This window comes from Gadus morhua, chromosome 4 (assembly GCF_902167405.1).
Source record: "Gadus morhua chromosome 4, gadMor3.0, whole genome shotgun sequence".
Taxonomy (NCBI): domain Eukaryota; kingdom Metazoa; phylum Chordata; class Actinopteri; order Gadiformes; family Gadidae; genus Gadus; species Gadus morhua.
The window spans coordinates 14,168,680-14,181,917 of record NC_044051.1 but is presented as its reverse complement, the minus strand read 5'-3'; the positions used below and the strand labels follow the sequence as shown (position 1 = coordinate 14,181,917).

The window sequence follows — 13,238 nt, the reverse complement described above, 5'->3', positions numbered from 1 at the left end:
GGGGAAAAATGGAGTGTTAAACAATTGACACCAAAACAGTTTGTTGTGGTGGTTGCTTCAGTCCCTGGTGCACCCTGAGCAGGTACCATGGCCCAGGAGCACAGGCCGAGCTTTTATCCCCCACTACTTCTGTGTGTTATTGCTGGTCTCCTCCCAGCAGTCAGCAGGGCCACTTGGAACGGGTTGAGTTATACGCTGGGGCAGATAGGAATCAGGGCCTCTGCGAGCACTCTGCTCGCTGCCGGTCTGGGGCTCACAACATGTGAGCACATTTTACCGGGAGAGCCTGGCAGCCGCCATGCTGGCATATGCTGCGAGTGGAAATACTGCTTGTAGCCAGACTGGCCGGTCCAACTCCCACTGGGCAGAGGGAGAGTAGTTAGGATGTTGTGTGGTCATTAGAATGACTGCCTGACTGGAGGGCTGGGAAGAACCGTGTCTTTGAGCAAGCCTCCCTGCATCGTGTCAGTCATGTGTTGATGCTTGATTTGTTCATTTACATGATTACATGATTTAAGCGTAAATTAATGAAATGACGTTGGTAAACAACATGTTCCCGGTGCATTTTGGAATAGGAAATGAGTTGGACTGAGGTGCTATTCACGCCGGTGTTTCCTGGGGACACCAATACTACTACTAATAATAAATATCTTGAGATATAGCGTTTGCAGACAGTTTAATTGTTTGTGCCAAATAGGATTACTGAAAAACTGGCTCAAGTTCTGCATGTGTTTATGAAAAGGAGCTATAGTTACTCAAAGATCACTGTTTAAGAGCGTGCCTTCAGCTGTTTACACAGAAGGTAAACAAGTTGCCACATATAGGTCTCAATTTACCAAATCAATTCTAAGTAGTACTAAACCGCATGATCCATTTAGAGGCAAGATACAGAATTATATAATGCTAATTAAACATAATAAGGATAAATAATGCTCAGTAATCGCCCGTTCAAAACTGTTTTTTTCCTTTAGTATATTCTGACCTGTTACTCAAGCCCTCGCAAATGGGCAAGTCTACAAATATTATAAACGTTTTAACATTTTAAGATAAATGTTGTGCCCAAAAGGTTATCATTTTAAAATGATACACAGATCCTGAAGCAAATATATTGGAACTTCTTAAACAGACTTTCTTTTAAAGGGTCACAACTGTGAAGGTGAAAGCCCACTTTTATTACCACCCTTCAGCAAGTTACCAAGTTATTACCAAGTTATTTCCTTATCTGATGTGGTATTAAAATCCTGCCATCTCTTGATTCCATCTACAGTTGTGTACATCTGTGGACCCCTGGACACGTTCCTGAGCATCATGAAGCTGTTTCAGAATGATATCCCCGACCCTGAGAACTACGCCATCTTCTACCTGGACGTGTTTGCAGAGAGTTTGACCGAACGCAAGCCCTGGAAAAACTCTGACCCGGACTGGACGGATGCCATTAAAGTCTTCAAGGTACAGTGCACCTGACCTGCCTCCACACACGTTCTGAATCGTGTGCTATTCACACCCACACATGCACGCACACATAGGCACATGCACACAAGCACATACAAAAACATGCATGTGTGCTTTTGTATATGTGTGTAAAGTATGTAAGAGTTAAGTCATAGTGAGTACTTACAAACATGAAACAGAAATCCCACAATCCTTTGAGGCTGGCTTGGAGAAATACAATGTTGCTTGTTATATCACCTCTTGTCATTATCTAGGACCACTCTGATGATACGCTGGAAACTCTCTGACCCCTGAACTAGCCCATCAGATTTGGATCAGATTGGGTCAGGAAGGTCAGTTTAGGAGTTCAGCTTATTGATATGATGGTTAGCAAAGGTGTCCCGTGTCAGGTGCATTTTTTTTTTACAATATAGAGGATATTACAGCTCCAGCAAGGTCTTACTGAGCGACACACTGGGCAGTATCCTAAACACTGAGATTCTCCTCCAAACAAGTGGATGAGCAGCACATTAAAAGAGGCCTCTTCACTGGTTTTATGCAGACTACTGCGGTGGCAGATGTCAAATCACGAGTGGGTAAACATTCAATGGTAATCACAACCATGAATAAATAGGTGCTGTGTACTCTTTAGAGTCTGTGTGTAAGGAAACATCATCACTTTTTCCGGCCTCCGGGTCGCTAAAGATTTTCCCTAAAGGTTCATCCCCAGCCTTCTCCTCTTACACCCATTTTCAAGGAGCTTCATTGTAGCGTAGCCTTAATTAATCAGGACACAGTTTTACTAGGAGCCACTTAGTCCTGCAAAATGAGCTTGTTGTGAAATACGGAATTGAGCACAGATGTGCCGTTATCCCAATTTGTATTCCTAAATGTCACTTGTCTTACAGCACTCAGTTACTTACACAGTGTTTGGGAAATGACGTTAAATGGCTTTGCTTTGTTTAAAGAAAATGTAATCAGATTGATTTTTAAGGCAGTCTCTGTCATGATGTATGACTCTGAGATTGACAAGAGTTAGACACTGTCAAGGGTTCTCTTGTTTTAGGCAATCAAACGCAAAAAAAAAACCTGTCAATGCAGAAATAGTCGGTCACAAGTCAACAACAACAACAGAGGCTGTTTGTGTCCCTCCTTTTTTAGTTCCAAGCTAACTTTCCCGACTTTGCGGTTAATTAATTCTTCAGCGCTGACACACAAGCAGAGCCTAAGAATTTCCCCCTGTAGGGCATGGCCTTTTGGCTAGTAAAATCTGATTACAGTCCTTATAATCTATCTCATTACAGGGTTTGGGGTTAGGGTCTCCGGGGACACCAGAGAGCATGGTGGTGTGTTAGGATATCATGTACATTTGTTGATCACAGTTTATATGTGATGCTAATCGGTAGGAGAACCTCATGTAGCTACATTGGTTTGATGGCTTTATCGCACTATCCCCTTGGCTCCCCTTGTCTTTAGGAACATTATGTTTTGATGCCTTTGAAGAGCTGGAGAAAAGGACCCTTGACATAAAAAGGTTGATTGTGCGATTCAAATGCTAGAACATACCGACTGAGTGCGTTATATTTGATGTCTCCTTAAGCGATCTGATGAGTTCATTGAACATAACAAATTCGTCTTGTAATTAAATGCCGTGGTTCGGTTTATGTTCAAGTTTTGGATATGTTAGGCAAGACTCAAAAACCTGTAACGTCTTGTATACAACAGTTCTTATTGAATTGTTCATTCCATAAGAACATCTCACTGGGCAGCATGACACAGCTATGTGAACGTCAACCTTTCATAGCAGAACACTGTTCATATCCTACGAACCTGACTAATATTCCACTCTCTGCGACCGATGCATCACCATCTCTGACGGACTCTGAACGTCACACAATGCTCCTTTTCTTGACGCCTGCTCCCTGTGTTTTATGTGTTTTTCCACCCCCAGTCTGTGTTCGTCATAACCTACCGGCCGCCAGACAACCCAGAGTACCTGGACTTCCAGAAGAAGCTCCATGCCCGGGCCCTGCAGGACTTCGGTGTGACTCTGGAGCCCTCGCTGGTACGTCCTCGGACCTCTTACTGCAGTCTCAGCAGCGCCCAGAACCACAAGGTTTATGGGCTGGAAAACGTTTTTGAAACTTTATTGCGGTTCTCCGTTAACAAAGCAAGAAGGCCCGCTGTGCGTTTGGAATTGTCTTTAACACAAATGTCAGCGATTACGGGTGAATGATGTACACAACAATACAAGTGAATTGTGCTGGTTTTTACGACCGCATTTATGTCCTTTATTAGGCGTGAGGTATGGGGAGTATTTTACGCGATTTGCTCCGTTGTTGAAATTACGTACTTTGTACAAACGTGTGTCCTTAGAAACATGGATTTGACCCGTGTTTATGTGGTGATTTACTGTAAGGCTTTAACACTGTTTTCAAATGACGTCAATAAAACGTGTGCCACGGCAAAAATTCCTTTATCTTCAGGCATTATTGGCGAGTGTTATGCACTGGCCAAAATGAAAACCTCTTAACATCCGTGTTTCTCCTCCTAGATGGACTACATTTCTGGGAGCTTCTACGACGGTTTCGTGCTTTACGCCATGGCCCTGGAGGAGAACCTGGCCGAGGGCGGCGCCCAGAATGACGGCATCAATATCACTATGAGGATGCAGAACCGCCGCATCTGGGGTAAGCACCTCTTCTCCTCCTACTCCTCCTTCTTCTTAGTCTTCTTCTTCTTCTTGTCCTCCTCCTTCTTCTTCCCCTTCTTCCTCTCCTCCTCCTCCTCCTCCTCCTCCTCCTCCTCCTCCTCCTTCTTCTTCTTCTTCTTCTTCTTCTTCTTCTTCTTCTTCTTCTTCTTCTTCTTCTTCTTCTTCTTCCCCTTCCTGTTCTTCTCCTCCAGCTGTCCAAAGATGACACGAGCAGTGGTGAATGTTGTCAAATTGTTTTAGGTGTTCTATTGTGGAGTGGGTTATGGGGGCAATGGAAAATGCTTCTGATTTTCTGAAAGGTGTCTTTGTTTTCTAGGAGTAACAGGCCTAGTTACAACAGACACCAACAATGCCCGGGATATAGACATCAACGTGTGGTCAATGACCAACCAGGAGACAGGAGAATATGGGGTGAGATCACTGTCTTGAACTACAACACTGGTAACATCAACGTCAATAATTTAAGGTTTTAGAATATATAGAATATTAGAATATAAGAGAGCTGCATTTTAGAGGTAAGCTTTCAAGGATGTAATTCTATCACATTTATGTAACAGTCATTGCGACTTTCAACAGGAAAACATTACCATTAATGTTGGTTGTCGAGTCCACTTGATACTTTCATCATACTTTATTATACTCTCATTTGGAGCGTAATCGCTCTGACCACTAAAGACGGTTTATAGCCAAGGAAAGGATAGTTGTGACGGCTTGGTTTACTGTTCTGCATGTAAAACGACACCGCCCTGCTATGGCTTCTTGATTCGTACAGAGATAACCCGTGCATCGGAAGATAACAGCCTCAAGTGAAAGGTGCTGTAGGTATGATTTAAGAGCTGTTATTTTGTTAGAAATTGCTTTACCATCCGTCAGCTATTAGTGAGTTCAATAGGCTGTGAGAATATCTGTTTTGAGTTGACTGCGCCTGCCTCTCTGAGAGACCATTTATACCTAGCGCTTTAACGCGTGAAACGCGTCTACGCGCCTACACCAATGGTTCCACTATGCAAAAATGCAGATTTTCAGCGCCAACGTGCGTGCAGTGTGGCCGTACCAGGCCTCTCCTAGCTCATTTCTAACCAATCGGAGCATCTCTGCCCTGATTGGTTCAGAGTTAATCTTGCCAGTCTATTAAAGGTGTGTGAAATGTAAAGCTTTTCACAGGTTGGCAGACATAGGGAGGGAGGGAGCAGAAAGTGAGGGGATTATTTTAGGGTTGTTCAGTTTCCGAATCTTGCTCTGTTCGTTATTTGCTGCTTTGTCTTGACAACTCTATTCTTACCTCCAGCTCGTTTAAGGGTTATTTGGTGGAATAGTTATCAATAAATATTGTAACATGGATCATTACAGAGAGCAAATGCTACATTGCTACAATGACAAAAGCAAGTAGCTCTAACTTTGGCTATCCGTGACAGCTTACTGTAGGGAAAATTATCGAGTTATACTTTTCAATTGGACATAATTCCAAGGCCAAAGAATAACAGTCCTTCCAGTTCATCCAATTAGTCATTGACCATTGTAGAAAAGTTTGTGGTTCCTTACTTTATATCTCAAGGTGTGAAATAAGGGCCACAAAATACAAAGCCTTAAAAAAACACGCTTTCAGGCAGACGGCTAATTTTCTACTTGTGTCTCTTTTACTGTAATAATTAAAGTGTAAGTAAGTATCTCTTTGAAAGTACATTCGCTTTTTCAATCATAAGAGGCCCAAAAGCCTGACATTTCTCAGGGCATTTATTTGTGTAGTTCTGTGAACTGCTTTACGTGTGATTTTTCTCAAGGCAGGATAAGTAGTTTAGCATGGGTTAACATCAGTTAGAATAGAGAAGAAGCCCTAAGAGACTAGTCGTAGCAGTTTGCTCTAATTCTCTCTATTCAATTAATCAATTGCTGATCAGGGTAGATGGTGCCCTGTTTTATACTGAAATCTTTTCATGTTGTCTCCTCAAAACGAATGCTGAGGCTTTTCTTAGAAAGCCCAATGAGCAGACTTGACGATACCCTGGATAATAAGCAAGATAATATCTCTGGTCCAATTAAGTCAGTGGTAATAAAAAAATAAAAATAAACGTAATGTGTCAGTTTATAAAAGTAATATATATGTTTAACATAACAAAATAACACAAACATTACAATGTAAACATACGATTAAATTCCAAAGATCTAAGTAGATTTAAAGTGATCTTTTTTAGATTTGTGACATTTTAAAAATCAGTTGATGTCGCATCCAGCTGTACCCACATTTTGTTACCAACGTAACACGTTTACTGTGATTATGTTAGTTTATTAAACACAATATTGCAAAATGAATCAAATATATTTGAAGCATAGTGCCCGGCTATAGTAATTTGAAATACTGCTAGAATCTAGATCGTGCTCAATTGTGAAACTGCTGATGGCTTCTGAACTGAGGGCTGCAGACCATCACCAAGGTTATCAAGACCTGCAGACCTTCCATCATATTGATTTTGTTGATTGGCCCAAAACATCCCGATGATTCCTCTAGTTCCTGATCAGCACCCCTATGGTTGGGGTCCTGGGGACTTCATCCTCGGAAAGAATAAAGTATTTTGCTCCCACGGTTTTTATTTACACCAACAGGTTAAAATGCCCACCATGGGAACAAGAAGGCTCAACTGTTTCAAACCTATTGTGAACCCACTTGTCTGCCACCAGCAAAAAGTTTGATGCACTTATGTATATCTCCTTGGACCCCATCTCCTAGATCTGCTGGTCCACTCTATAGTAACTGTCTGCTTGCTTGATGGTTTTCTCAGTACCAGGCTACTTGTTCAGTAACCTTGTTGTAGTTCTATCCACCATAAATCAACATTCATTCATTCTCTCCCTTTCCATCCAGCAATGTTGCATGTTGTTCCATGCACCGCAGCTTCTCACTCTGAAGAATGACCGGTGGGCACCACCGTTGCTAATGCATTCCTATTGAGTTGACTGTTGAACCACGACCTAGCCTTGACACTCCGCTTGGATTTTTCCACCGTGACACTGCTATCAAAACTTCCAGCATTCTAAACTTGAATCATTTCTAAACCTGAATGTATGTTTCCATCGTTGCAGGGTCAAAAGCATTGACATCCCATCTGTTGACTGGCTATATTCCTAAGGCCTAACCTAGAGTCCTAGAGACCAAGTCTTTTTTGGACGCTTATCATGTCTTGACCGCTTGGGCCTCATCCACGACCACCATGCTTGTCGTAGTAGTTGCACAAAGGGCAGTGCTCCAAGAGTCTCTCCACAGCAGTAGTGTCCGGCCTCAGGGTGCCGGAGGCTATTTCAAGAGTGACGGCAAGCGATTTGTTCATGGCTTCCAGCAGCCTTCCTCGGCCCCAGCTTTCTCCAGCTGTCCAGGCCTCGTCCCCACAGACGGTCTGCTCCCCCCCCCCCCCCAATGGAGCTATGCCAATAGAAAAAAGCTGGTTTAGATGTTCTGCGGGGAAAAGGTATTAACTTCTGTTTTCCTGGTTTCCATTGCGGCTAAGAATCACTTCAGCACTTAATGTTGTCTCTAGTCGTATTGTGCTTGGATGGCTCACGCTGTATTAGTGGAGGTTTTTCTGGCAAGGAGAGCACATTGTAGGCCGGCACTAATGAGGAAGCTGATTCGATTTGCTTCTGTGCACCACATGTCCTTCAAACTGAGTATTTTCCTCCATGTTTCCACGCTTTCCGATGTCATCCACCGTCTCTGCATGGCTTGTGTGCCAACCTTGGCAATCCTTTTTGCTGACAGTGAACTCCTGAACACTGAGGCGGGTTTGCGTCGTTGTGATAGAGTTGCTGCGCTCCAAGAAGTTTGAGGTCTGCATTCCGCATGTCCTATGCCTCCTCTTCCCTGTCCACAGACGCCCCCCGAAGAAGCTATGCTTCAGACCCTGTCCCATTCCTTCCTTGGGGGGGGTTAGTTGGATGGATAATGTCCATCCAGCGGCTGGACATTATTATTGGGACTTGGCAGAGTTCTAGCCACTCTCGGTCAAGTCCAACTCTACCGAGGCACTGCAACATTCCTTTACATGTTCTCAAGTACTTGCTGATGGCAACTACGCTCTCTCCCATGGAGAAAGGAGGCCAACATCCATGTACCAGGCTGTCGGTCTGCAGGATAGCATGGACAGATCAATGCTCTTTAGACCTCTGATAAAGAATGGATCATTTAGGTTTAAAATTAGGTGTTTGGAGCTAACCCCAAACCCCTCAAGTTACCACGGTTACCTGACCACAAAATCCCAGGAATCACAAGATGATTTCTTTCTTTCTCACTAGAGGAGGAGAAGAATGAAAAGGACTGTGTAGTTTAAAGGGAAACGAAGCAGATATTTTCAGCCCTCATATTCTGTGTGGGAGTGATGGCTCTGCAAGGTTTCCACTTGGAAGGACCTGTGTATAAATGTAACCTCTTCAGCCGTCTAGAAGGAGCAAACGGTAAACAACGCTGGTCAGAGACACAAGAGTCATGTTTCACAGTGGGACACACAGGAACGCTGTTCACAAGCCAGCAGCCCATAGGATGCATGCAGCACCCCGACACCACCTCAACACACTCCACACGGATGGAGCATTTACGGAAATGTTCTCATGAGAAATGTACATACACACTCCCTTGCATAAATTGAGACATCATATGTTTTGTTTTGCTGGTTTGCCCTGTGTTTACAGTTGGTTGCCTACTACAACGGAACAAACAAAGAGATCGTCTGGTCCCAGACGGAGAAGATCCATTGGCCCAGTGGGGGCCCACCCCTGGACAACCCCCCCTGTGTCTTCTCCACAGATGATCCTTCTTGTAATGACGGTATGGATGCAGCCCTCCGTCTCACTTGGTCCCTGACGAAAATAAACAAAACAGTTCAGCATGCATTCAAGTTGATTGATGCTTGAAGTGTTATATAATGAGGCAGGAAAGTTAGAATTTATTTGAAGTGATATATATAATGTTTTTTTCTGATTTCTCCAATTGAAAAACTGGAAATTCTTGTTAAAAATCGAAAAAATATAAATTGTTATGGATGTGTATTATTAATGATGAGCCATGGGGTGTGTTTCTGACCAATGAGATTTCCATACATACTGATACCAGACTGATCTGCTGCCTTTAACAATCTAAGAAAAGGAAGGAAACTTCGGTTGAAGTAATGATGTTGCTGACTGAGAACAGCCCAGACCAGCCAGGATCGGAGCACCACAGCAATGGGGTGTTTCTGGAACGTAGGGGGAGAGGAAATCAATCTTAATCCATCGCATAATCAGAGGGCATCTGGACACAATCTTCTACATTTTACCAGCAGCCTGCTTTAAGAGACCATAACTGGTGGAATTAGTTCTGAAAATACATTCCCCGTCCATCCAATCTTTGTTACTGTTTTACTACCACCACTTTACCACACACAGATCACGCAGAAACCTAATTTGCAGAGCAAGAGGGATTGGCATTTGACCAATACTTTATCAAGTTGTATGAATCATACCCGTTTGTGTGTTTAAGTAAAAAGAGTATAATACCATTGGTTTCTGGGTGCGGGAGGGTCTGTTGCACCAGGCGGGGGTCAGGCTCCATAAAGAGCACCGGCCAGCAGCTCACGGTAGAGGGTTTTGACCGCTTGGCAGGTAATGAGAGATCATGGTGAGACGTCAAAGCAACCGCTCAGGCGGTCGATTTCTCCACTCTGGCAGGTACACTGCTTTTGAACACGGACGTCAATGGCCCGTAATGGTATTGAATGATGGAAACATGGTACACACACAGCTTAATAGAATATATTTTTGAGGATTCGCCTCAGAGTCAGGCTTTTCATGGGTTTGACGACTAATCCCTTCGCCCATGGCTGAATGGCTTTGACGTGGGATAACACTATGGCTTTACCAAAAGTATCTCTCAGCAGTGCGTCAGACGATCCATATCAACACATGTGTTTGTATCTGATTGACTGCAGGTCATCTGCCAGTGCTGGGGATTGTCGCCGTGGGTTCTGGCTTAGCGCTGATCGTGTTTGGGATCTCCAGCTTCCTCATTTATAGGTGAGTGCTGCTGCTGCTGTATGGACACAGCCCTTGGAAACATGTGTGGTGTGACAAATCTGTTCAACAAGAGACAAGATGTATAGGAAGACTAAGACTGACAGCTAGATAGAGAGAGGAGGGGAGGGAGGGAGAGAGAGAGAGAGAGAGAGAGAGAGAGAGAGAGAGAGAGAGAGAGAGAGAGAGAGAGAGAGAGAGAGAGAGAGAGAGAGAGAGAGAGGGAGAAGGAGAGAGAGAGAGAGAGAGAGAGAGAGAGAGAGAGAGAGAGAGAGAGAGAGAGAGAGAGAGAGAGAAGCTGTGTTTGTAAAAGGATTTACAGAGCATGCAACTCTATGTGGCACAGAGGAATTTACATGTTTGTTGCCAGAGCAACAGCACAGCGGGCGATGTTTTTAAAAAAAGTACGGGTTCTGCTAGATTCCCAGTGAGCTTCCAAGCAGTGGAATGCCTGTTTCGATACTTTCGATACGGCATTTCGAAACTGCCTGTTTTGAAATGCCGGCCTGCATTTCACACAAATTATTCGCCTTAATCGTAATTTGCTTCTTAAATGTGATTGAGTGGTCAAATGTTTTAGTATGTCATGTAATATGTTTTAATGTGTATTTTTGGAAATGTTATTAGTAGGTGTGTGAAAGAAGTGGTCGGGGATGTACAATGCAGAGCATCCAGCTATAAATGCATTTTCATTAAAGCAAAACTATAGTTTTGCCACAAGTAACACAGGTTACTTGTGTGGTAATTGTTCCACGAATCAGATTGAAACCTCTTTAATTATGCAAATTGTTAATCATGTATGTCCTAAGACATTAAACAGGTTGCAGGGTGGCAACAATCCTCGATAATGTCATGGATGCCTCTGTACGTAATCAGAGAAAATTGGTTTCTATTTTTTCCCCTCCAATCATGCTGAGAGACATTTCACTTGTATAACATTTTAATCGAATTTAAAATGTGACAACTGTTTTTATGCAGGCAATCTTTGTTTTTATAAACCATAACAACACAGGGTACTCTCTGGTGATGTCTGAAACTATATTGTTTAGAGTGCATTACTAATGTACATAATGATTATTGCAAATTATATTTATTGTCCCATAACGCCGGCAATCTGATTTAATTTAGTACGATTAAGTAATAACACAACAAGGTGTTAATTGCCGCCCAGTGAAAATGGAATTTGATCGGAGGAATAATTGAAGGGAAATGGAGCAGCAGCTGTCAAAATCTGAGGTAAAAATCAATTCAATTCAATTAAACCAACAATGATCGTTTCTTTCTTCTTTTTTCATTGTGCATGATTAAGTGAGCATGTTGGCAGTGTCAAATGATGTTAAGTTCAACTCGAAAGAGAGATGATTCCTGAAAACCAGTTCAAATGCTCTCTCTGCAGGTTCCATCTGCAAGGCCAGTACGGTGGTATTATCTGATCCTGCATCTCGGTCAGTTCAACCTATTCTTCTACTTTGAATTTAATTATAGAGTAAAGATGACCATATTCAAAAGTATCGAGTCATTAAGATGCTCGTATTTAAAAAATGGATTGAGGCAGCTGATGTTTTTGCAGCAATTATTTATGAAAATGTATTCCCATGTTTTAATAGTTTATATATACAGTAGTTTACACTGGTGGATAAGGCTATGCTAGGCTGACATATAGATATATACTTTTCTTACTAGAATGGATGGAGACATTAGAACATAACATGTAACATAAATAAGAAGTGCGTTTTTTTACATTTTGAAGTAAAATAAAACAACTTGAGTAATTCATTTTTGTTCTTGTTTAACCTCACGATGCATGAATCAGTGAGGTCTCCCTCGTGTTCAGCCGTCTATGTTTGAGAAAACAACATGCTTTATTCAGTTGCCGTGCTACTTTTACAAACTTATGTCATCCACCATCTTTCTTTCCATCAGGGTTCCTCAGAAACATCATCTGTTCTTCAACATGCATTTCGTCTCTCTGGCACTTTTGCTCGTTAATCAATTTGTTTATTTGTTTTCTTCCTGTTTAAATGCAGTTTTTAGTTGAATCGCAATACTGGCTCATTTGTGTAACAGACAACACATTAAATGGCTAGGTTTTTATGAGTGTAACATTGAATTCAGTGTATATTTATAAGTCCTAATAAATAAAGTTGTTTAGTGTAAAGGGGATAGTCAAATGCAGTACATTGATGACATATTGTTGAGAAAGATATCTATATATACATTCTGTGCCAGGCGAAAGTGTTTTATTTTGTTATAATATTGTTTTTGGTCAGTAAAAGAATACCGTTGAAATGTTCCTCTCGAATATGCCACAGTGAACGGCTTCTTCCTCAAGTGCTGATTGTGTCAAAATCGAATAAAGCGTACTGTTTGTCATAAACCATGGAATAACTCTTTCATATGTTCCCACCGCACGTCATTTATTTAATCTCTTGGGCGCCTGCCTCTCGCTCTCTTGCTCTCTTTTTCTCTCGTTCTCTCTCTCGCCGTCTCTTCTCCGTCTCTCCGTCTCCGCGTCTCAGTGTCCGTCTAATGAAGATTGACTCCATTGACTTGCGTTTCAGACTCTGGGGGTGCAGCGGCAGGCACTAAGCGGGGCAGAGGGTGCCTCTGTAGTTTTTAATGGTGGGCTTGGTCCAGCGGTGGTATTCACATATGGGATGTATGAAACAATAGCCCCAGTGTGGAGCCCCACACTCACACTGCCACAGCCCTCCAAACGGGGGGCTTTAAATAGAAAAATTGCCCCCTTTTTTTTTCACACACACACATGCACACACAGTCACAGATGTACTCCCCCCCCCCACCATACACAAACATGCACACAAACAAAGGAACAGACCTGCCTCAGGTCTTGGGAGCAGGTCTGTTTGTTTTTTTGTTTGTGTGCATGTTTGCAGAACTGCGGTTTAACAGTATTTCCTGCAGTCAAAGGTCACAAAAGGCTCGCAGCCACACTGAGAGGTTTCCATTCCCCCGCCGTCGGCACGGGGGTCAGGAGTGTTAGCAGGCACAAACAAGCGGGGACATCCTGCATAGGTTAGACGCTGATCAGTCAGGACTT

General features: G+C 42.8%; 1 protein-coding gene across 1 annotated transcript in view; it reads left to right on the top strand.

Moving 5' to 3' along the window:
• The window catches only part of npr2 (natriuretic peptide receptor 2), a 41,182-nt gene that overhangs the window by 3,146 nt on the left and 24,798 nt on the right, over positions 1–13,238 (top strand). The window contains exons 2-7 of the mRNA XM_030353336.1: positions 1,268–1,449; positions 3,383–3,496; positions 3,986–4,121; positions 4,461–4,555; positions 8,822–8,957; positions 10,096–10,180. Coding sequence (XP_030209196.1) covers positions 1,268–1,449; positions 3,383–3,496; positions 3,986–4,121; positions 4,461–4,555; positions 8,822–8,957; positions 10,096–10,180 — 748 coding nt within the window. The remainder of the gene's footprint in view (positions 1–1,267; positions 1,450–3,382; positions 3,497–3,985; positions 4,122–4,460; positions 4,556–8,821; positions 8,958–10,095; positions 10,181–13,238) is intronic.